The 25928-nt window shown below is 40.1% G+C and overlaps 1 protein-coding gene and 5 non-coding genes across 6 annotated transcripts; all 6 read left to right on the top strand.

The window, feature by feature from the left end:
- The first annotated feature begins 1226 nt into the window (after window positions 1–1226).
- Window positions 1227–21649, top strand: nop58.L (NOP58 ribonucleoprotein L homeolog). Its single transcript, NM_001093159.1, has 15 exons — window positions 1227–1351; window positions 2565–2641; window positions 4466–4518; window positions 4807–4931; window positions 6212–6348; window positions 6716–6780; window positions 7644–7778; window positions 15112–15257; window positions 15788–15914; window positions 17122–17285; window positions 18366–18500; window positions 18735–18796; window positions 19784–19932; window positions 20248–20375; window positions 20995–21649. Exons 1-15 carry the CDS (start codon window positions 1307–1309, stop codon window positions 21049–21051), a joined length of 1605 nt encoding a protein of 534 aa, NP_001086628.1. The 5' UTR covers window positions 1227–1306; the 3' UTR covers window positions 21052–21649.
- Window positions 3172–3260, top strand: LOC121398591. Its single transcript, XR_005964412.1, has one exon. It is a non-coding gene; the product is annotated as a small nucleolar RNA SNORD70 (small nucleolar RNA).
- Window positions 4570–4656, top strand: LOC121398592. The gene has a single exon (XR_005964413.1). It is a non-coding gene; the product is annotated as a small nucleolar RNA SNORD70 (small nucleolar RNA).
- Window positions 14203–14282, top strand: LOC121398604. The gene has a single exon (XR_005964425.1). It is a non-coding gene; the product is annotated as a small nucleolar RNA SNORD11 (small nucleolar RNA).
- On the top strand, window positions 15399–15475 carry LOC121398603. The gene has a single exon (XR_005964424.1). It is a non-coding gene; the product is annotated as a small nucleolar RNA SNORD11 (small nucleolar RNA).
- On the top strand, window positions 16545–16621 carry LOC121398605. Its single transcript, XR_005964426.1, has one exon. It is a non-coding gene; the product is annotated as a small nucleolar RNA SNORD11 (small nucleolar RNA).
- Window positions 21650–25928: the final 4279 nt, after the last annotated feature.

Here is a 25928-nt window from a genome sequence, read left to right as displayed (position 1 = left end):
ATCTTGTGATTAGGATCATTCACTTCTGGAGATGGACGCATACACGGCGTTTAGGGAGTGGAGAAGTGGAGTCTGTTTGGACTTATTCTCATTTAAACAAGAAATCACGTAGCCATAGCATTAATATTTTGGCACATAAGTGAAATGATCTGCCACTTGGTCTATACTGCTGCCTGTGTGCTGAAGGTGTTAGCAATAGACACGTAATGGCATGTAGTGATGGGCTTCTCTCTGGCACGTCAGTACATCTATTGCACCTTCAGCGCTAAAAAAGTATGCGAGAGCAGTGCGTCACTACGTACCATTACGTGTCTATTGCGAACACCTTCAGCACACAGGCAGCAGTATAGACCAAGTGGCAGATCATTTCACCAATGTGCCCAAATATTAATGCTATGGCTACGTAATTCCTGATTGCACTGTGCTGGGGGGCCACATTATTATTAATTTCATGATGGAGGCTGAGGGCCGGTGTAAATTTGAAAATGGGCTGCCCTAGTTCCTAGTTCCTAGCTCCTGAAGTGGAAGACGTCCTCTCCTGCCTTTGATGTCGCTTCTGCCGCTGAAACACCGGAGTAAGCACGTGCATGGGCGAACCAGCGTGCGCTGACATATGCACATACGGGGGCGGGGTGATGCACGCACTTTGCCTTGGGAGACCAAGCAGTCCTGTGCTGCTCAAGAGCTTTCTGGATTACGAGTTTCCAGATAATGGATCCCATACCTATCTTTTAAACCTCTTCATTTCATTAAAAAATAACATTCACAGAAGACAATAAGCCATTTTGGGAAAACTTGGACAAAATACAGCGAACCCTCAATTTTGCATACCCTGATTTTAAGTTTTCCCTTAATTTACACCATTTGTGTGGTCTCACCAATATATTATAATGCATATAATGCCTTTTCCCCTGAATTTACAGTTATTTTCTGATCCCCTGAAAAATTGGAGGTTCTACTGTATCGGTGTAAAAATCCAGGAAAACCCCATAAAAATGCATTGTAAATTGCCGAGAACAAAAAATAATGCAGGAAAGGTTGTAAAATCATATTATGGTTGTATTTATAATATACAGTACTAGCAGTTTTATCTCAAGGATCACAGAGTTGAGCATCTTTCACTACTAACGCGCACGCTCCAGAGCGCCACTGCCCGCAGAGGAAGGAACTGGCGTGAGCAGGAAGTGACGTACGAATTGAAGGCGGTGGAAGTCAGAGTACGTTCCCTACAGTCCCCGGTCACACGTGTCTGCCCAGCGCGAGTCCGTAAGTGCGGTAGCAATTGGCGGACAGACGGCGGACCAACATGCTGGTGCTATTCGAAACAGCGGCGGGTTACGCCATTTTCAAGGTAATGCGAGTCCGGTGAAAAATAGAATTTTCTCTGCTAGTGAAAGGGAGAGCTGAGCACATGGTAAGGCCATTAACAGGCCACATGGGCACGTACTTTACCGCAAAGCACATTGAATCTTTTGCTTACTGCAATTTTGTATCGGTTTTCTCATAGCTGCCCGTCTGAATTCGCAACTTTGTAACGTGTTTGTGTAATTTAGTTGAATCTGATTTGTTTTAGGGGATATTGCACTTTTTTTAATGGGTAAAATTTGCTTTACATTTCATTCATTTGTTGTAAATCGGCTACAAAAGTATCTTCCTGTATCAATGTGTGAAGTTCAAGTATATTGTTTCTTCGGCTTAATTATAATGATACATTGTCTCTGTATAGCTGCTCTGGTTCAGCACATTCTGTGGATTGTTAAATCTGTCTAAAACCAGTGTCCTAAATAGAACCTACTTGGCTAATAAAATAATTTTAGGGCCCCCTAAACTCTGCAAATAAGACCATTTCCACTAAACTAATGAAGTAAATGTGTTACTGAATGATGTATGTGAAGACCACCTAGAATGACGTCAGTCTGTGAGACCAGTCGCCCACTTGCCCTTTGAGTTTTGAGAACAACAGTTCTAGGCAACATTTCTTATTTTTTACCATTTTCCAAAATCTAAGTTCTTGTCTTTGGTGTTTGTCTGGCAGCTCAGTAATTGAGGTGCAAACTCTGAAATGTTACAATTTTGCAACATTTAGTTGATACATTGTCAAGATCTCGGAGTATTAAAAACTATTATATAAATTCTAACATTTGCCTTTAATGAAACTCAGGGATTCTGCTCAGCATGGACAAAAATAACAGATGTATCAACTAAATTTATACATTTAGAACTGTTTAGAGAGTCGGCGACCAAGGGTGTGGGGGGGGGGGGTTTGGGTAGAGCTGCTTTAGGAGGTCAAATATTAGGATTTACACTTCAATAGTAGAAGAACAGTCCCACGTAGAAACTAGAAAGTGGTTGGAAAGAGTATGGTGAACAATCTAAAATCAACTGAACTGAAAAAAGTGTTGGATGGTGAACAACCCCTTTAAATGCCAGGAGAAATTGTCTGCGCAAAATATTTACATGTATGCTACAAACTGAAACAGACCTAACTTAAAAAAAAATCATGATTTGCTTCTTTAATATGATGTTTGGCCTCCACAATGTCTAAACCGAGTACCCTTTTACAGGTTCTGGACGAGAGCAAGCTGCAGGAAGTAGACAGCATATGGAAAGAGTTTGAAACACCAGAAAAAGCGAATAAAGTGTAAGTGTGTTTACGGTTTGGAATTTTCTAGTCAGTGTGTTTAGGGTGGATCTCTTCTAATAACACAAGAGCTGTTGTAATCAAAACACATAGGAAGCTCTACTATAACCACTCAAAATCTTAAGAGAGATAAGGTCTGAACATAAGAGAACTGTTTTGAAGCTGCCCTGTTTTGGAAAGAGATGGGGAAGGTCATCTAAGGTTTTTGATTTACTGTTTGAGCAGAGCATCGTTAGAACAGTTCTATTTTCCTTCTGAGTTTACGGTAAACTTGTCCAACCATACAGTAAGAGTAATGTACCAGCAGGTGGTGCTGTTGTTACAAAATGTACTCTAACAAAGCATCCTGAACAATTTTACATTTTATTAAAGGTTTACATATCCTTTAAAGTGTGTGTAGGAACGCTCTCGCTCTCGCGCTCTCTCTCTCTCTCTCATATCAGGTACAAAAAAAATCCTATCTTTATTTAGTGAAAGGAACCTTTTTGGTAACATTACAGAGGCTCTGAAGACAAGGTCTAATCTTTCCTTTCTATATTGCCAATGATGGATACTTTGTTGACTTGATTTACTGTGATTTAATTCAACAATTCGTCACTACCACTGAGGCAATACTGTAGTGTTACGGAAAACTAATTCTACTTAGTTTGAGTCTCTTTATTGTTCCTGATTAGTATAAAATGTCCACCCAAAAAGAAAATGTAAGTATGTGGCTTAACTATCGGAGCCCAGCTCACCCCCCACAATACAAATATTGATCAGATGGGAACCCAATTAACAAATACATTTATAAAAACTAAAAGTACAGTGATTACATAGTTTCTTAGAATTACAGTTTCTTTTATTATGCTGGAAATTGTTTTTATTGGAAGCCTTAATCACACAAACTCTCATCTGAGTGCTAATATATTTGGGTAAAACTGCACATTTTTAAAGCACTGCGTATCTTGACAGCGCTATATAAATAAATGATGATGATGATGATGATGATGATTTTTAAGGAGTAACACGTGTTTTGAATTCCAGAATGAACCCATGGTAAATTTGCTAGATTTTACTATCCGTGGTCAAACAAATAAATTGTGGGGGTAGTCCAGGTATATTTTTAAAATGACAAATTGCTTTTATATAATAACAATAATGGATATGCTATAAGTAGTCATCTTTTTTTTTTTTTTTCAAAATATTTTTATTGAACAAAAAGGAAAACATCATCATAGAAGTGTACAGTATTTTCACATTTGGCATAATATATCACAATATACAGAAGAGGACAGTATTGTATAGGACACATATGAAAGTCATCTCCAGTTAACAATCACTCAGAAAGTGTTATACCGCACCTGGAAATCAAATGGCATAGTGTACACAATAATCTGGAAGTGATGAAAAATAAGAAACATAAAACTCAATACAGCTATACACACAAATGAGTTTCAGCACAGCAGTAGCAACATCTCAAATACAGGACACCCCGAGCAGACATAACAAAGTGGTATGAACATCCTAGTACGATATGGTTAGGTAAATAAGGAAGGTAGCATGAGTGGCAAAATATGTTAACCAGAAAGTACCTCCTGGGCTACATCCCAATTGCCCCAAATGTTATTAAAGCGGTCAATTGTGTCATTACGTAAAGCTGTTAAAAAGTCCATCCGTCTGACATATCGAATCCGATTTAACAACTCTTGTTCAGAAGGTGGGGATGACCCCTTCCATTTATAAGTAGTCATCTTTAACTTTTTAAAATGTGGACCAATTTTGATAGACATTAACAAACACAGAGCTATCAGTGTAGTCTCTAATTTTTGTATTTTATTGCAGGGTGAAATTAAAACACTTTGAGAAGTTTCAGGACACAACAGAAGCATTGGCAGGTAAATATTTATTTTCCTTCTATGATAAACATGTTATACACTGCATTACTGAATGTCACCAATGATGGATAACTGTTGATCTGAAACAAAATGATTTTAGATTCAACTCTTCGTCACTACCACTGAGGTGATGGCAATATAGTCATCTCTGGAGATATTGGGGAAGGGATGTTATTTTGTTTGTTTTTGTTGATTTAAAAAAAACAAAAACAACTAAGACCCGGCCCCTTTATGGTACCTATTTATTTTGACATAAATTATCAAATTAATTCTCAATCTCTCCTTTAGCTTCCACGGCTCTGGTTGAAGGAAAAATTGGCAAAAATTTGAAGAAAGTCTTAAGAAAAATTGCAGCAAAGGAGGCTCATGAGCAACTTGCAATTGCAGATGCAAAACTTGGTGGTGTCATCAAGGTATTTATTGTGTGATTTACAATAACTATAAAGCACAGAGGCAGTCAACACATTTGTGTAGTTTCATGCATATTGGGGCAGCTCTAAAACATAACATTTATTACATCTATTAAATGCTTTTTGAATGTGCATTATCCACTTTTCAAGATAATTCACCTTTACATGAGTATGTTATAAAATTGCAAATTTTCAATTGGCCTTTGTATTTTCTTCTAGTTTTTGAATTGCCTCCTTCTGACACTTTCCAGCTTCCAAATGGGCGGTCACTGACCCTATCTAAAACAAAATGCTCGTCAAAGCTTCACATTTATAATTATTGCATTTTCTTTTTTATTATTCATTTTTCTATTCAGGCCCTTTTATGCATGTCCCAGTCTCTCATTCAAATCAATGCTTGGTTACTGACCCTAACAACCAGATTGCTGAAATTACAAACTGGGGAGCTCCTTAATAAAAAGCTAAATAACTCAAAAGCTACAATTGATAAAAAAAAAATGCAAATTTTTCCACAATATCACTCTCTACATTAAAGGTGAACACCTCCTTTATAAATCAGGCCTAAGACTAAGTATAAGCTTGAAGCTGTTCGGTACTTGCAGAGATGTTAAATCTGTACAGAAAGTTATCAGTCATGTTTCAGTATTTCATTACTACTTGTATTTGCACTAAAACTGATAGCAAATTACAAGGCTGCAAGTTATTTGCTTTATACCTATGCATGCAAGCAGATTCAAAAAAGTAACTGTAGAGAAAACACTATTCAAATTCTATGCACCATTTCTAAGCCAATGCAAGCTATATGGCTGCTCCAGGTCACATTGTGTAATAGCAAAAATACTTTGTGTATGCAACAATTTTTTTGCAGTATTTGATTTTCTGTACCAATTATTATTATTTTTTTTTTTTTTTTTATTTAATTTATTTATTCAATTTTTTTGTTAAAACATAAAGTATAATACATAGCGAATAAATACAAAATAAGTATCTTCTTCTTGCATATTCATCACAACTTCATTAAGTTCGTTTTATTTTATACATAAATAAATAAATGCATAAAGAAGGAAGAAAAAAGAAGGGAAAGAAAAAGAAAAGGAAAGAGAAAAAAAAAAAAAGGGATAGATACACGAATTTATATTATTCCCCCCAATTATTATTGTTGACTTTAAACCTCTTGGTTTTTTTTTTTGGTTTTTTTTTTTATAAAAGTGATTTATTTTTGACTACATTGTGTGCTTTATGCTATATAAGCATTATTTAACATTATTTAACATTTCTTATAGGACAAAGTCAATATCAGCTGTGTTCATACTTCCATGGTAACAGAACTAATGAGAGGAATCCGCAACCAGGTAGATGGTTTAATAACAGGGATTTCATCACGTGAAATGGCAGCCATGTCTCTTGGTTTGGCTCATAGGTATGTGAAGCTTTCCTTTGCATAGGGGCACTGATGTTAAGGCAAAAGCTTAAACGTTTTTTAGCATTTACTCTTTAAAACTTATTTCTCTTGCCTAATTGGGGGACACAGGCACCATGGGGATGAAGATCCTGCAGCTGGAGAATGGACACTAACTTGTGACTCCTCCTCCTGCTCTGGGCTTCATCCCCTGCCTCCTCCTGTTACTTCCAGTTCATTTAGTGTCCTCCGAAGGAGAAGACACACAAATTCTAGTGGCTGGAGCAGGTGATCAAGGTCTCCGGTCAGATCATGCCACATTAAGGGCCACTGATTCTTTTCAAGAGCCCTTCCAGCTGACTGATCCTTATCTCTTTTTGTCTTACAGTCTTTCCCGGTACAAACTGAAATTCAGCCCTGATAAAGTGGATACAATGATAGTCCAAGCCATATGTAAGTAAACAATTACTGTTATTGGCTACATCTAATTTTTAACAGTTTCACATTCTCTAGGACCTGTTGCACACGGGCTGTTAATTTCACTCCTGCTTTGCTTAGGTGGAAAATGCCCCATTCGCCTGTTATTTCTTCCACTAGAGCAGTGATCCCCAACCAGTAGCTTGTGAGCAACATGTTGCTCTCCAAACTCTTGGATGTTGCTCAGAGTGGCCTTAAAGCAGGTGCTTATTTTTGAATTCTAGGCTTGGAGGCAAGTTTTTGTTGTATAAAAACCAGATGTACTGCCAAACAGAGCCTCAATGTAGGTTGACAATCCACATAGTGGCTACCAAATACACAATCACAGCACTTATTTGGCACCTCAAGAATATTATTCATGCTAGTGTTGCTCCCCAGCTCCTTTTACTTCTGAATGTTGCTCACGGGTTCAAATGGTTCGGGATCCCTGCACTAGAGCGACATGTGAAAACATTCTTCCTAATGCAGATGTGATAATGAAATATGGGCCACCACTGAATCACTTAAGAGTAGTGACTTACTTTCACTGCCACGTCTGCTTTCCGTTGTATGTTTTCCATATATCTCTTTGGAAAGCAGTGACCGGTGGATAGGGGCATTTTGACAACTGTTTTTTTTTGTTTTTGTTTTTTTTTTTCCTTGAGTACAATTGTAGTCAGGACTCCTGTGTGGGGTTGAATGTTGAAGCTTGATTGTTCAGCATATTGAGTCAGTGTGGTGTCTTATTTACTTTCTGTTCATTGCCCTGTATTGCAATTATATTCATTAATGCTTGTTGTGAATAGCTTCTACAGGAATTTTTTTACATATTTATAACCTTGTTTTTACTTTTGTTTAAGCACTACTTGATGATTTGGATAAAGAGCTTAACAATTATATAATGCGCTGCAGAGAGTGGTATGGTTGGCACTTCCCAGAGCTGGGCAAGGTCATCACAGACAACCTGGCCTATTGCAAGTGTGTGCGTGCTGTAGGTGAGTCTACTGGTCACAAATTACAATTTTTATCCACCGCTTATACACTTCTATAATGATAATTACACTCAAAACGTTTCTCAGACATGAAATACCTACTAGATAAATAAGACATCTGAAGCAATATAGAAAGAATACAGACTATGCATTCATTGGCAGGAGGCTAAATGCTTTTCTCTGTCGTCTCAGGGGGACACAGGGAACAGCTGGGGTTAAGCTCCACCCTCCGGAGGCAGGACACTTGTATGAGTAATCAAAAGGGGCGTGACCTAGGGACTGGCTTAACCCATATGCTACGCCAACCTAATCAGTTTTTAAGTGTCCTGCTAGGAGGCTGGACATTTCCTCTTCAGGAAGAAAAGAAGATTTTACAGCCAGTTCAGGCTGGCAACAAGGGGTCTCCCAGGAACAGGGTTACCTATTTCCGTAGGAGAGACCTCCTTCGTGGGAATACATACCGGGGTCTTATCCTAGCCTTCCTGGCTATATCGACCACCCATACATTCCTGCTCCTGATAAGGAGTCAGAAGGTTTGGCCGGTATGTGTGTGTGAGGTGATGTTGACTCTCCCTATACTATATTAAGCGCTGTTTGTTGGGGCTTGTCTGCTGTTTTCCATCGCCCTTCTCCCCCTCTGTACCTCTGCAAGGTTTTTTTTTTTTTTTTTTTTTTTTTTTTGTTCTGCTCCTTCGTGTCCCCCACACTCTGGCTTCCTTTACAGGCCGGGGGAGGTGGCAGAGAGGTGTGGGAGCAGTAGGGAGTAATCTCCCTCCTCTGTCCGGCCAGTCGTTTGTGCGCACTGAGCGCTACACGCAGAGTGCGTTCCAGGCGCCATTTTGGTTTGCTTCGCGCGCATAGGTGGAACGCATCGCTCAGTTCAGAGTCGGATGCGTTCCAGGCGCCATTTTGATTGTCGCGCCGGATTACAAGCGCAGCCTTGCACTTGTATTGGGCTCCGGCTGACAGGCTAGACAAAGAGCAGACTCAGCAATAAAGTCTTTTGCTCTTCTCACCTAAATTACTTGCTAGGAGTATATCCACACAACAGCACCAGCACTGTTGACCGAGTGCCCATAATTGTGCCAGGGTCAGCTTCATCCCTCACACCTGCCTAACCTGCTCAGTGAGTACCTCAGACACTGCCATGGCAGAAGGTAAGTCAGGGGGTTTATTCCCTAGACCGGGGGGGAGAGCAGCAGTGGCAGCAGCACAGGTCACTTACTTTTTGTGTACTAAGTGCAATGCAAAGATTCCAGGAGGTCAGGGTGAGCCTCTCTGCAGACCTTGTTCAGGGGGGCAGGGAGTTACTCCAATTCCAGGGGTTTCACCCAATCCCAGGGATTCTCAGACTGGGACTCCAAATTTAGAGGACCCATCTCCTGATGAGGTGGCTGGAACTTCTTCAGACCCTCCAGCTCCACTCTGGGCTATACAGCTGTCTCAATCACTGGCATCCCTACAGAGTTTACCTTCCATCGCAAATAATTTGGGTAAAGCTCTAGCCAAGCTGGGTCAGAAGTCAAGTGGGAAACGCAAACGAGTAGACAACAGGGTTGAAGCTAGTAATCTTACTCCCTCAGATGTCTCATCAGCTGAAGCCGACTCATCTCAGTCAGAGGGCGAACTACCTCTATCCGATGTGTCTTCTGGGGAGGAAGATGATGAATGCGAAGAACTTAAGGGTCGTGAACCACAACACGACATTGAGGGTATCATTAAGGGAGTACTAGAGGTCCTCAAGATCACTCCCTCAGAACAGCAACCTCAGACTGCTAGCTTATTCAAAAGGCAGCACAGGTCAGCGACAGTCTTCCCTTCTCATGATCAACTTCTCGCCATTATACAAGAGGAGTGGAACTCTCCAGAACGAAAATTCCAGGCGACCCGTAAATTCTCCAAGTCCTATCCCTTTTCCAGGGAATTGGTGGATAAGTGATCCTGGGTGGCAAGGGCCATACAAACATGGGCCGATTCCCTAGTCAAAGACATTCAACACGGAGTCTCTAGATCGGAGCTCCTTGCCACGGCACAGTCGATAGCTGAGTCATCCGCCTACTTATGTGACGCTACCTTAGATGCGGCCCAGATTACTGCCCGCACCTCAGCTCTCTCGGTAGCCGCCCGAAGAACCCTCTGGCTTAAGAGTTGGGCAGCGGACATCAGTTCAAAAAAGTCATTAACCTCACTTCCTTTCAAAGGGCAGCGACTTTTTGGCGAAGAATTAGAAAAGATCATATCACAGGCTACGGGGGGAAAGAGTACATTTCTACCCCAGAGCAAAAGCAAGACCAATCCTTCCTACAGACGCGGAAAATTTTTTCGTGGCCAAAGTGGACGTTACAACAGACGTAGTAGTCCTCCCCAACGTTCCCACTTTAGATCAAAGAACAGTGACAAGGGACGTCCTGCATGGAAAACCAACAAGTTTCACAACAAGCCCACAACTGACAAGTCCACTTCAGGTTGACGGGGCATCCCCTCCGGAGTCACAGCATCCGATAGGGGGCAGGTTGCTTCAATTCCGGGAGGTGTGGAACCGATATTCATCAGACAGTTGGGTAAACGAAATAATTTCAGAGGGCTACCATTTGGATTTTTCTTCACTTCCCCCCAGAAAATTCCTTATGTCCAGAATCCCGGTCAATCCAGCCAAGGCTCAAGCCTTTTTGGAATGCATATCCAACATGGAACAGAACGGAGTAATTGTCCCCGTGCCCCCGCTGGAGAAATTCTCCGGGTTTTACTCCAATCTATTCCTAGTGCCCAAGAGGGACGGATCCTTCAGACCTGTTCTCGATCTGAAATTCCTCAACAAGCACATACGCTCAGTACGATTCAAAATGGAGACCCTGCGCTCTGTAATTCGAGGAATGGAACCAGAACAATTATTGATGTCCCTAGACATCAAGGATGCGTACCTTCATGTGCCGATATGGCAACCTCATCATCGTTTTCTGAGATTTGCCTTCAAGAACATCCACTACCAGTTCGTAGCCCTTCCCTTCGGCTTGTCATCGGCTCCTCGGGTATTCACCAAGCTCATGGCGGTTACGGCGGCCTGCTTGCGACTTCAGGGTGTTTCAGTGACGCCCTACTTGGACGACCTCCTTCTGAAGTCAAGAACATTGGAGAAGGGCAGAACAGATCTTCGGACGGCGATCCGATTACTCCAGGACTTTGGCTGGACAATCAATTGGGAGAAGTCCAGTCTATTTCCCAGTCACCAGATGACGTTCCTGGGTTTAGAGTTCAACACCCTCACCCAACGGGTGACCTTACCTTGGGACAAACAGTTGAGGATCAGAAATCAAGTTTCCAAACTATCTCTCACACAGAATCCTACAGTACATATGGCCATGAGGGTCCTGGGATCCATGGTTTCGGTCATGGAAGCAGTCCCATTCGCACAAATTCATTTACGCCCTCTTCAGAACAACATTCTGTCGGGATGGAAGAGGGTTCCTCTTTCCCAGAAGATCAAACTTCTTCCAGCAGCAAGGGAATCTCTACAATGGTGGATGCAACAAGACAATCTATCAAGGGGCCAATCCTGGGCGATTCCGGATTGGAAGGTAATCACGACAGACGCCAGTCTCCGGGGCTGGGGAGCAACATGGGACAACCTATCCGTACAGGGCACATGGTCCCTTCCGGAATCCAAGCTTCACATAAACATACTGGAGCTTCGGGCAGTGCGACTGGCTCTTCATCACTGGTCAAGCCGTTTGCAGACACAATCAGTGAGAATTCAGAGCGACAATTCTACCACTGTGGCTTACATCAACAAACAGGGCGGAACCCGCAGCAAAGCAGCACTAGCAGAAACTCAGGAGATTCTGAGATGGGCGGAACTCCATCTTGTAAGGCTGTCGGCTATCCATATTCCAGGAGTGAACAACACCAAAGCAGATTTTCTCAGTCGGAACAATCTGAACCCAGGGGAATGGGAGCTTCATCCGGATGTTTTCTCAGATCTTGTCAGCCAATGGGGACTTCCTCAAATCGATCTAATGGCTTCCAGAACCAATCGCAAGGTGAAGAGATTCTTCTCACGCTCTCGGGATCCCTTAGCAGTAGGGGTGGATGCCATGACCCAGACCTGGCAGTTCGACCTAGCCTACATTTTTCCACCACTTCCAATGCTGCCTCGGGTCCTCAAGAAGATCAAAGTATCGCATTCCACAGTGATTGTGATAGCTCCTTTCTGGCCCAGGAGGACCTGGTTCTCCGATCTCCAAGAAATGTCGGCAGTACCTCCTGTTCGCCTTCCATCCAGAATGGACCTCCTGTGTCAGGGACCCATAGCCCATCACAACCCGGGCCTATTTGCTTTGACGGCATGGCTATTGAAGCCGACATATGGCGAAGACAGGGCATAACCGAAGACGTTATTGACACAATGTTAAAGTCACGCAAATCGACATCGTCCAAAGCCTACCACAGGGTTTGGCGCAGTTACTGGAACTGGTGCAAGGAAGCACAAGTACCGTTTCTCGAGTTGAATATCCCAAGAATTCTATCCTTTCTACAGCGAGGTTTTCAGATGGGCCTCAAATTGAGTTCCTTAAAGGTACAGATTTCGGCATTGTCTGCTCTGTTTCACTCACGCCTAGCTCTAGAAGACCCTGTGCACACTTTTCTGCAAGGAGTAGCCCATTTAGTTCCTCCATTTCGTCCTCCGATTCCTGGTTGGGATCTCAATCTAGTCTTGGAAGCCTTACTGGATCCCCCTTTCGAACCGTTAGGCTCAGTTCCTGAGAAGTGGCTCACCTGGAAAACGGTGTTTCTAGTGGCAATTACTTCAACCAGAAGAGTTTCGGAACTGAGTGCTCTCTCATGTGACCCAGCTTATCTAGTATTCCACAAAGATAAAGCAGTTCTACGCACAGTACCATCCTTCCTACCCAAGGTTGTGTCTTCATTTCACATAAACCAGGAAATTGTGGTGCCGTCCCTGTGCCCGGAACCTAAGAACCCCAAGGAGAAACGACTTCACAGCCTAGATGTGGTCAGAGCTCTTCGCTGGTACTTGGAAAAGTCTAAGTCTTTTCGACGTTCTCAAAGACTGTTTGTAGTTCCTAATGGGCCTAGAAGAGGCATGGCGGCATCTAAGTCGTCCATTGCTAGATGGCTGAAAGACACCATACGACAAGCTTACATTTCCAAAGGACAATCTCCTCCAGAGCATGTAAAAGCACATTCCACTCGATCAATGGGAGCTTCCTGGGCTTGGCGCAATTCAGCAACCCTGGATCAGATCTGCAGAGCGGCCACCTGGTCGTCTGTTCATACATTCTCCAAATTCTACAAATTAGACACCTTTTCCTCTTCGGAGGCTGCCTTTGGCCGAAAGGTGTTACATTCAGTGGTACAGTAATGTACCACAATCTCTTCGCTCCCACCCTGCTGTTCTTGGGGCTGCTTTGATAAGTCCCCAGCTGTTCCCTGTGTCCCCCTGAGACGACAGAGAAAATAGGATTTTTGTTACTCACCGTTAAATCCTTTTCTCTGTGGTCGATAGGGGGACACAGGGCTTCCCGTCCCGTGGCGAGATGTTGACCACGTTGGTCCATGAGGGAATACTCCCTGAGTTACCAGTTCTGCTAGTTGAAGTTTTATTTCTATTGTTTAGCAGTCTCTTTGGTACTAACTGATTAGGTTGGCGTAGCATATGGGTTAAGCCAGTCCCTAGGTCACGCCCCTTTTGATTACTCATACAAGTGTCCTGCCTCCGGAGGGTGGAGCTTAACCCCAGCTGTTCCCTGTGTCCCCCTATCGACCACAGAGAAAAGGATTTAACGGTGAGTAACAAAAAATCCTATTTTCTAGTACACAGGGTAGTTGTAATTCAGGTGTAGCAAGGAATTTAAGAAAAATATTAGGGATGCACCGAATCCACTATTTTGGATTCAGCCGAACCCCCGAATCCTTTATGAAGGATTTGGCCGTAATCCGAATCCTAATTTGCATATGCAAATTAGGTGTGGGAAGGGAAAAACATTTTTTACTTCCTTGTTTTGTGACAGTCACGCTATTTCCCTCTCCACCCTTAATTTGCATATGCAAATTAGGATTCGGATTCAGTTCGGCCAGACAGAAGGATTTGGCTGAATCTTGCTGAAAAAGGCCGAATCCCGAACCGAATCTTGGATTTGGAGCATCCTTAAAAAATATACATGTGATGTATGTGTATCTTTTTGCGTTAAGTATAATTCCTTCCTGCATATATATTTTTTTTTTCTTTCATATGTTGAGCTTGTAACTGATGCTATGTGTTCTATTCTACAAACATATTTTCATTATAGTGGATTCTTTTTATAGTGGATTCTTTAAAAAAAAAAAAGTGATTTTTTTTAAATCTATCTAGTATAGGCTTAAAGTGGACCTGTCACCCAGACACACAAAGCTGTATAATAAAAGGGGTTTGATCAGTGATGATGACCTTTGTCTAATTGCCTGATATTTCAATGAGGGCAATTTTAGTCACTACCTCATCTGAGACAAACTGGTGTTTTAAGTATAATTCCTTCCTGAATATGTATATTCTTTTTCCTTCATATATTTAACTTGACATTTGTTGTGTGCTCTATTCATGCCTATGCTCAGTGTAGTTTGTCTGCAGGGCTGGAACTAGGGGTAGGCAGAAGAGGCACCTGCCTAGGGTGCGTCAATTTGGGGGTGCTGGGCAGGTACCTGTGTAAGGGTCTGATTTATGATTGAGCAGGACGCTGATTTTGGGGTACGTTTACTTTATAGCACAAAGCTTTCTGTAGTCCCTGGCACACCCTTGGCATGTGCAACGCAGTAATGCTTGGAAAATTGCACATGTGCTAAAGCCAAGCTCCCACAAGAGACCTCTTGCCATGTAACAGAATACTGTCTTCCAACCAAGACTCTACAATGTCTTTCATTTTTATTTACAGATCTATTAATGAGATGACTTATGTTGTCTCATGAGTCAGTAGCAGCATAGTGCTTTCAAAGACAATTGCACTTAACAAAAAACTTTAAAACCATCAAAATCATATATATAAATTGGAAAGCTTCTTAGAATTACATTTTCTTTGAAAAAGTTAAATGTTTGTGGGGTTCCACTTTTTTCTAGCATAAAGTGACAGTATTTGTGACCAAAGCACAGACTTCTATGAATTAAGTGATACAGTTTAGAATATCAGATTACGTTTTGTATGCCTTTGGAAGGTAAGAAAAGTAGGCGACAAATTACTGCTTAGATTTTCTTTGAGTATGTTTGAGTTTGAATTTTCCTTTCTCAACTATAGACTTAACACTTTTTGAAAGCTGATAATTGTTCTCTGTTCCGTTTTTCTATTAGGTGACAGAATCAACTTTGCAACATTTGACTTGTCTGAGCTCCTCCCAGAGGAGGTTGAAACAGAGGTAAAAGCTGCTGCAGAAATTTCCATGGGTACTGAGGTATCAGAAGAAGACATAAACAACATCCTGCATCTGTGTGACCAGGTAAGCAAACAGAGTATAATCGCTGAATACCAGATTTCTTGCCCACTAAAATTACCCCAAATCTACCATTATATTTGCATTTTTCAGAATGGTTTTCTTACTAAGCAATTGAAATATTCTTTGTTATGAACTTATTAAAGTTTGATCAGTGATGATTTTTGTCTAATTGCCTGATACTTAAATGAGGGCAATTTTAGTCAGTACCTCATCTGAGACAAACTGTTGTTATAAGTATAATTCCTTCCTGCATATATATTTTTTTTTCTTTCATATATTGAGCTTATAACTGATGCTATGTGTTCTATTCTACAAACATATTTTCATTGAGTAATTTCTGTGTCTGGAGAAATGTGTATATATTATATGTGTACTTTTATAGAGGGCAGTAGTGTATATCACATATTCTAAAAATTATGATCACCTAGGCTGTGTGATAAAGAAGCCCATAAAAAGTCATACAAAGTCATACAAACAGTCTTACTCTCACATAGGTAAGATAAATCCAGCTTATTTCCTATGTTTGTTTCCAGGTCATTGAGATCTCAGAGTACAGGTCTCAGTTGTATGACTACTTGAAGAACAGAATGATGGCCATTGCACCCAACTTGACTGTGCTAGTGGGTGAGCTTGTTGGTGCCAGGCTAATTGCCCATGCAGGTAAGCTTTTACCTTTGTTAAATTAGTCCACTGCTGATAACAGGAGAAAATACTACTTCAAAAAACCTTCTGCCATTTTGTATGCAGAAATAAAGGGGAACTGTTCCAAATTGTAGTGGATGCATAATGCTTTTCGACACATTTTTTCAATATAGTTATTGAGATACCAGTGTTTTTTTTTTTTTTTGTTTTTTTTTCCTGTAGTGCACTGCAAACAGCTGCCTCAGGCTGAAATCAGCCATTTGGACCAGGAGATACCTGTAAATGATTCGCAGTGTTAGGGTGGTGGCAGACGAGATTATCGGGGGGAGATTAGTCGCCCATCGTCAAATCTCCTCTTCGGACGACTAATCCCCCCCCCCTAAAATGCCTTCCCGCCGGCTAGAATGTAAATTGCCGGCAGGATAGTACTCGGAACACATTGTACATTGTACTCGGAAACTTTAGGCAACTTAAGAAAACGAAGCGTTTCCGAGTGCCATACCATCGGTGATTTACATTCTAGCCAGTAGCCTCATCTGCCACCACCCTTAGTTTTGTTTGCAGCCAAAAATAGTTTGTTGAGCAACCCATTCATTTCTTGTTTGTGTATGTTTTGATAATGGATAAACTGTTCTGTGTCAGGTTATGTGGTCAGTGATGATGTTTATACCTAATTGCCTGATAACCTATGAGGGCAATTTTAGTCACTACCTCATCTGAGACCATTTCCCGTTTTATTTTCATCTTCTGAGTATCCCATCTTCTATGTGTAATTTTATCTAGACATATAAATGGTAGTCTTTGGTGAGCCTAAAAGAATTGGCTGCACCCAAGCATGTTGCCATTTTGGGGGAGCTAGAGTAGAGCCTGAGGTTGTTAATCAGACATATGAATATGTTTTCATTAGGGAAAGTTTCAAACAAGCAGATTTTTTTCTCAATTTGGCTTCAATGGGCCAAATTGGGCACATTCAGCCAGCACACAGGGAAGCTATACATTTTCACATGTTCTTAGGCTAATACCATTCTTGCCCATGTCTGGAAAGTTTGTCACCTTCCACTGAAACAGACACTCTTGCCTCAAGTTGAACACCATATATGAAATGTTTCAACTTGTTCTTTATTGATGGCATTGCTTAGCCTTCATTAAATGTTTAGTGGTTTTGTATATTGTCATTATATTTATAACAAACTAAAGAATATATATCTTATTGTGTATTTTTAAGGTTCCCTTTTGAACTTAGCAAAGCATCCTGCATCAACTGTCCAGATTTTGGGAGCAGAGAAAGCTCTCTTCAGAGCATTAAAAACCAGAAAGGACACCCCCAAATATGGGCTGATTTATCATGCTTCTTTAGTTGGACAGACTACCCCCAAAAATAAGGGCAAGGTAAGTCTAATAAAAATCTATTCTTGAACTTGCTTAGAATTACATTTTCTTTCATTATGTAAAAACTATTTTTGGGTGGACCTTATCCTTTAAAGTAAAACTATACCCCCCAAACAATGTAGGTCTCTATAAAAAGATATTGCATAAAACAGCTCATATGTAAAACCCTGCTTCATGCAAATAAACAATTTTCATAATATACTTTTCTAGTAGTATGTTCCATTGGGTAATCATAAATAGAAAATTGCCATTTTAATAAATAAGGGCCGCCCCCTGGGATTGTAGGATTCACTGTACTCACAAACATACCAACAAACCATACATGTTAGGTCACATGAGCCAATTAACACAGAGTTGTGTCTTTTGCTTCCACACTTCTTCCTGTTACAGTTAGAGTTGAAGTATTTCTGGTCAGGTGATCTCTGAGACAGCACAGAGACCATCACGAAATGGTGGCTCAAGGCAAGAGATGTAAAAGGGCAATATTTACTTAAATATATATTCCAGTGTGGTCAGATTCTTTAATATGCCACTTAATATGATATATAAACTATCTGTTGCTTAAGTGTTCATTTTGGGGGTATAGTTTTCCTTTAAGTAAAAGGGCTAAATCATTTCTGGTTTATAAAACTTGTATTTGTTTTGCTGCTCATTAACTTTAACTTATCAAAATTTTTAAATTGCTTCATTAGAATTTTATATAGTGTATCTGGAAACGTCTACACTTTCGTTAGCATATCCGAACAAGCTGTGCCTTGGGGCCCTGTTTGGATTTGGTAAACTCTGGCCTATTTGTTCTTGGTAGATAAGGATTACCTGGTGCTTAAGTGACTTTGGAAGGGATCTGTCCAAAATGTATATAGTAAATTACCATTTTTAACGTGGGATACACAACTTATACTAATTCAAACTATTCTCTTAGCAGAATCACTTAGACATAATACTAGGTATCTATATATTCTATATAATTTATGTACTGATTTACTGTACGGCTATGAGGCTGTTTCCTGTAAAATGATTATCTTAACGTGAAATCAAAATAGCTACAATACATTTACACATTGTTCTTCCTCTTCGTAGATTTCCCGTATGTTGGCAGCCAAGGCAGCCCTTGCCATACGATATGATGCTCTTGGAGAAGACACAAATGCAGAATTGGGTGTGGAAACCAGAGCTAAGCTGGAGTCACGTCTCAGACACCTGGAAGAGAAGGGGGTAAGTATATAAAATATTTTTAAAGGTTTGTCACTTTTGAATTAACAATGACTTCCACTTTTGCATGATTTTCATGAGGGCAGTAGCTGTCACTACCTCACTTGCTCCGCAAGAGAGATTATTTTAGATTAACATTAAGTTCTACACAGCCCAAGTGATTATTTGTACACTGACATTTGCATGTTTCTGGTTCTCTGGGTAACCTAATGGAAATTATTTTTTTTCTCCTAATAGTTGAAAAGAATCAGTGGCACTGGGAAAGCATTAGCCAGAGCAGAAAAGTATCAGCACAAGAGGTGAGTGACAGTAATTTTTTTGCCTTCTGTATTTGGCATAATCTTCTCATATGTAGGTGACCGTCTTTTAAACTGATTGTTGTATAGGATAATCTTAGGAATAACTTCCTTTAATATGATGTTTGCCCAGACTCGAGAAACATGAGCATTTGGTGTTTCAACATATGAACTTATGTTTATCTATCATAGGAATCAGAATGGTTTTGGTTGAGGAGGCAGCAGTAAAGAGGGTCAAGTGGTAAAAATAAACCCCACCAATTTAAGGGCATGTCCTGTAAAAACTTCTAAACATCTTAAAAACACCTTCACATATTTATTTACAAAGCTCTAAAGGGAAATATTGTAGCAGAAGCAACATTTACTTTTACTCTATATATATATATATATATAGATAGATAGATAGATAGATAGATAGATATAGAGAGAGAGGTTCTGGCACCACAAGCAAACTATACTGTGGGTACTGGCAATAAGCGTATGTAATTTTTCTAACTCTTTGGAACAGACTTGAAGACACTCGCTCCTTCAGCATTCAATGACCAATGACACAAGGTGATGTCAGAGTTCTTTGTAGAAAGCTAAAGGGGTTTTTTTTTTAAACTCCTTTCTACTGGATCATTTTTGCCGTTTTGCATCTTTTTAATACAGAGGAAGAGATTGCGAAGGATGAAAAATGCCCTTCACGTGATGCTTTTTATCCTGTAGCAAATTGTTTGGTAATTTTTGAGGCAGCTATATTTAGTGTGGTTAGTTTGGTAGGAAAAGGGGATATAAGCTGATATTCCCATGTGGGTGAGAGATATCATGGGAACAAGAGAGACCCCACATGTTACTTTCACTAAACCTTTATGGCTTTGAGCCCATATTCTCCCTCTTTGGTGTGTGACACTTTAGCAGGATCATGCACTTGCTTGATTAATCACCTACACAAATAGCTAGTCTGCTTGTCTTGCAGAGAAGATGTTAATGTTGTTGGTGTTGTTACAGTGAAGTACGGACATATGATCCTTCTGGAGATTCTACACTGCCAGCTGTTCCAAAGAAGAGAAAGTTTGAGGAGGTAGAAGAAGAAGAGCAACCAACAGAAATTAAGGTTAAAGCTAAAAAAGCCAAAGTGGAGGTAGTGCAGGAAGAAGGTGAGTAGCAATTAAAAACATTCCACTTTTATGCTAAATAATTTTATAAACCCCTTCCCCTCCGGTTGTTTGCTATTGAAGAAAAAAAACGCACCATCCCATGGGTTTTTCTGTGGGTTTTTCCATCCTACTTTGAATTCCAGGGGTCCCTTGCTTAGGATTAGGGTTATGTTTATAAAGTATTTATTTACAAACTTTTCTTGTCCATTTATCAGGGGTTATTTGTCTGAAGGCGTGGGGAAGGGTTTTTCATATTTTTTCAATTCTTGTCTCTTGTATGTGATGCTTACTTCTGTGTCCCTCTCTTCCTTGCAGAGGAAATAGAGGAAGAAACTCCAAAGAAGAAAAAGAAGAAGAAGAAGATCAAAGTTGAGGAGGAAGAGGCAGAGGCAGTAGAGGTAGAAGTAGAAGAGGAAGAACCTTCAACCAGCACAGCAGCTGAGGTGAGTTCCCCATATTTTGTGCCAAATATATATTTTCAGTACTTGTTTCTTGTTTGATACTAGCTGAGTATTCACCACTATCTCCATCGCCTCACAGGTCTAATATTCTTGCTATGTAACCATAGCCAACAACATAATAAGTTTATTTGTAGACCTATTTTTCTCAAAATCCGTAGAGATTGGCTTTAATACATGTTAGGTCAACCAGAAAACCTGCCTTGTAGTGAGGAACATAAACTGCTTTAAAAAGCACTGATCTTTTTTTTTTTCCTTGCCTTCCAATAATAAGGTAGGGTTGATGGCAAACAGGTCAGACCGTTTAGGAATTTTTATTAATAGAGCAATGACCTTCTTTGTTAGCCTTAAATGGCAGTTTTTTCCCTTTGCATCCAAGTTGCATGTTTTAAAACATATTGCTGAAAAGTACAGGTCTAGCAATAGCAAAAGGAACTAGCACTGATGTTTTGATTGGGTCATTCCTATCGCAATGAGCTCAAGTTAAGGTAAAATATTTTAACACCACAATATTTGGGTTCTTGTGTTATTTGCATGTTGAGATTTTATTTCTTTAATGATAAAATAATGCTGGTAATGACATTTTTTTTTTATTTTCTATTAGACTCCAAAAAAGAAGAAGAAGAAGAAGAAGAAGGTGAAACAGGAGGAGGATGAGTAGTAAAAAAAAAAAGGACAATATTTTATGGACTCTTGATCTTATGCGATTTAGATACATGGCGTTCCCTCTCCAGAAGAGGGATATTTGAGAACTTCTCTAAAGGTCTTGGAGAAGGCACACTGTGACTCCTTAGGATAAACCAAGGATTCAAAATATGGAAAAGAAATACAGTAGTATCATTCTTTGATACACGCAGACCTCTTAATTTCTCATTTCAAAAAAAAAAATCCATACTGGACATGTTTGTTGCTGTCCGTTTATAGTTTTGTTTTGTTTTTGTTAAAACAAATTAATACCGGTTGTGTATATAACATATATTTTCTCTTTTCACCAAATATACTTTATAAAAGTAGTTTTTGTTGTTTTGGTAACAAAAAAGGTTGTGAACAAGGAAGTGATTTTTGGAAGTCTTACCCCTGTTTGGCACCTACATTAATCATGGCCTATTTACAGCACCCATTTGGTAAAATACAGATTACATCTTCAGTTTGTGTTCATTTTTATAAAAAGTGTATGTAGAACTGTTAATTTTTACAATACATTAGTAGTACAGATGGGGATAACAAACATGACAATAAATAGAATGTGTTAAGTGGTACACTATGCTATAAGTTATTAAAAGCCAAAAGAAAAAGGTGCAAAGTACCATAACCCATAGAAATTTGCTCAAGATAAATGAGCCCTAAGCAAAAGTAATCTTGTAGGTGTCGACACACGTTCTAATGTTTAAAATAAACTTTAGCTGTTCTGTCCAGTCCATGCGGTAAAAATGTTTTACATAAGCTAAATGTCCATTTAAAATGACATATCTTCCAAAGCATTTATATATCTTTATCTACAACACATTTTTTTCTGTGAGCTAAAGATATAAAGGTTTATATGAAATATGATGCCCCCTAGAAACTCCTGATAATAATGGTCAGCTTGTTCATTATTCACTTCTTATACAAATAGACCCTTTCAGGAGGGTTTCAGTGAAGTATGCACTCAAAGATCAATTATTTCCCCATTCTGCAGCAGATATTGGAAATATTACACAACTGAGTATAATACAGATAAGAGGGTGATTGGAGATGCAATTAAGTCTCGGGGCCAGAACTAAGGGTAGGCAAGAAAGGTTTCTCCCTCAGGCGCTTTACTGAGGGGTATGTATTCTGTTCCACATTCAAACAGCTGCACACACACCATCTACTGCAGGAGCATACATTGTAAATAGCTATTGGACAAATACATTTACACTTTGTCAAAAAGAGGTGGCGCAGTAATTCTTGCTGCATAGTGCTCAGCTCGGCAAAAAAAAAAAAAAAATGCTACAGCCTTTCCCTGTGATGAAGTTTCTGGGCAAGAGTTCAAAGTATGAAACTATACATACTGATACCTATTAACACAGTTCTTACTTCTGCAGTAGATGTAGCATACAGCTCATTTGAAGGGTATGGGGTGGTTGCGCTATTTAAAACCATTGATTCAGGAGCACAAAACTGCCCATCACTATTCAGATCTACATTTCTCAAAACCTGGGTTTTGGTGGATATGCTTATTTCATTGTTGCCCTAAGCCAAGGCATTGGAGGAATAATTTTTAACTTATATTTAGGTTTAATGGTATTTCTACTAATATTGTTTCAGACAGGGGTACCCACTTTAAACTGGGGAAAAATGCACACAAATACAAAAGGGGGGTTGTGGGAGAGAGTGATTGCCCAAACCATTTTTTAAAAAAGTATATTTTGAAAATGGTAAAGACAAAGTAAAATTAAATATATAAGTGCATACTTAGAAAGTGTATATATATATATGTATATGTGTTAATACAGGTATAAATAAGAAAAAATGTGAACTAAAATAAGTAAAGGACAAGTTAAATAAGTGTAGTAATAAGTATAGTGAATGTAAATGGGTGTCAGAAGTGTGATTTGGTGCAGTTAAAAACATAGGGCCATCATTAGTTGATCGGGGTGGGTATGGAGGGTGCTACAAACCACATGAAGCTTAGCCAAATTTCAGGCTACAATAGCAAATACAAAAGGGGGGTTGTGGGAGCACTCACATTGCTAAGTAGAAATATATATAAGTATAAGGGAAGTGCTACTGACATAACCAAATGGGTCAGCGCACATTCACTGGGTCCCTGTCTAAGTAATTCAGTAGATATGCAAATGCATGTGTTCACAAAGACAGGGGTTTTTAGTTACAAAGTTATGATCATAAAGTTGAAAAGCCACCATACCACGTCAAGGTAAACCCCATAAGGTGGTCCCTAACTTGTTTACCTCCAGTCATAGTATTGAGGATCCTATGCCTCTCTGTATAATAGCATTAGTTGAAGTAGAAGTCTGCTGAACCTTGGTTTCTGTCTGAGGGCTAGATCTTCCCCCGCTGCTAACTTGCAGCTTTTAAGAGAGAGTGATTGCTCAAACCAACGCCCATTTTTTAAAAAAGTATATTTTGAAAATGGTAAAGACAAAGTAAAAATGCACACACACACACCACACATAATTAAGTTGGGTATTATGTAAAAATATGATAAAACACTATCTAAATAATTGGACATATACACTATTCCTCACATTCAGTGGAAACCATGATAATTTGCCTTGCAGGGAACTTCATTCAACTCTTCTCTCACCTAGTTCCATGTTGAAATGATGGACTCTAGGACTTGAAGTCCATCTGCTTTTAGAGTCCAGTTATCACGCTTCCTTCTCCCCTTGAGAGGAGTTTTTGTTTTCAAGCCTGAATGAGAGCAGCACACTTATGACATCACATCAGGAAAAACAAATTAGATCCCTACAAGAAGAATAAGTGCATCGCCTACCACCAAATGCTGATGGACTTCAAGTCCCAGAATTCGCTGCTTCAACATGGACTACCTAATGCACTGGAAGTTATAGCATCCCCACTCTGATGATTATGGCTACAATGTGTGCATGATTCATGTAAATGCACAAAGTGATAAGCACACATTTTGTGGCCTACATATAGAAATTTGCAGATATTAGTAACTGGCATTTTAAACAGTGGCATTAAAGGAGTCCAGGGCTGGAAATGGGGGCAGGCAGAAGAGGCACCTGCCTAGGGTGCAATGATGTGGGGGAGCTGGCAGGTGCCTGTTCAAGATTCTTCTGCCTACCCCTAGTTCAAATTTGCTCCCGTCTGCAGCACTCGCCTACCCCTGTCACTTGCCCCTCTGTCCCTCTCCTCTGTCTCTCCCTTTAGGTTTCCCCGGCCCTTTTTGTTGCCCTTCCCGTTTTAATTGCCCGCATGTGCGGGTGGGGGGACGGGCTAGCCAACCTGGTTGCCTGGGGTGCCTAGTCGGCTTGGCCCAGTCCTGATGGAGACATATAGCATTACCAAATAACATATTCTTGTAATTATGAATAAGAAATGGTGTGAATTCACTTAGGGCTAAAAATGTAAATCTATAAAAATAACCCCTATACATCTGCTATGGTGCTTGTCCATGTTTCAAATGAGGGATGGGCATGGCCTTATGGTCCCTAACAGAAGTACAGTAGGAGGGGGATAGCCAACCACAGCCCTACAGTCACACAAGTAAATGTTTTATTTCCCTATCAGGTCAGCCTAGCTTCTGACTGGTTCCTATCCTACAATGCAGTGGGCTGAACGTGCCCCCCCCTGTTTCCCCAGCACAGTTTGGAAAAGGAGACAACAGGAAGTGCAACAAATGGGTGGGACCAATAGGGGGGTTTCATAAATTTTCAATAAATCAACACAAAATACTTTTTAAGCACATTCCTTTTATATTTAAAAGAGTATAATGCACTGGCACATTCTTGTTTTTCACATGGTATGTCTCCTGTAAGCTGGTACTGCATACTGCCTTTTTTTTAAAGTAAAGGAGATAATAGCCGGAGAGCACATTTTCTTGTTTTAAAATGACATCTTTTTATTTGCAGAAAGTCTTGCACAACATGTTTAGTCTACATCGGCCTTCGTCAGGTGCATAAAATACAGTGGTACAACAAGCTATTTAACCATAGCTTGTTGTACCGCTGTACTTTATGCACCTGATAAAGGCCGATGTAGCCGAAACATGTTGTGCAGGACTTTCTGCAAATAAAAAGATGTCATTTTAAAACAAGAAAACGTGCTCTCCGGCTATTATCTCCTTTACTTGGAAACCTTTGCACTCCGGCACGGGGTTTGCAGCTCGTTGAGCAGCACATATACACAGATGATTACATGAAGGACAACCCTATATTTTGTCTGATGCCTTTTTTTAAAGTTCACCTTAGAAAATTAAACTTCCAGTTGAACCCTGATTTTATGTTGCCCAGATGGCATGAAAATGACATAATTTCTGGGACACCATAAAATTCAGGAAAAACGACACAATTTGTCTGATACCGGGTATGTAAAATGCACTGTATTGCAAAAGATAATTATGGGTTGAGATGGGCCATATAATTGCTGTTAATTATTACTATTATTATTATTTTTGGCCAATAAATCGACTGATTCATCCTTAGAACAAAACTGCTGCTGAATGGTAGAAGAACAGGGAACTTGTTGGCATGAGAGCATAAATCTGTGTTATAACATGGGTGTCCAGTGTAGGCATCATTAGTTTAATATATAGGAGCAGAATAGCAGGGGCATAGGTCTTGGCACAGTATGAATAGAAGGAACAGCAGGCCAGTTATGTGTCCTAAATGCTTTTATGTCTGCAAATACACTTACAGAACAATCAGAACATTGTGGCAATGAGCTCCAGAACAGGGGCTGAGGTTAACCACTGAGCAAACATATTTCTGACAAAAACATCATTCTGACTTTTGTACCTCATAAACCATGCAATGAAAACAGTTTATCTGGAAAGTGGTGTTCTTTAACATGTACAGCACAGAGACACAA

This window comes from Xenopus laevis, chromosome 9_10L (genome assembly GCF_017654675.1).
Source record: "Xenopus laevis strain J_2021 chromosome 9_10L, Xenopus_laevis_v10.1, whole genome shotgun sequence".
Lineage (NCBI taxonomy): Eukaryota > Metazoa > Chordata > Amphibia > Anura > Pipidae > Xenopus > Xenopus laevis.
This window is presented reverse-complemented; position numbering and strand designations above follow the sequence as displayed.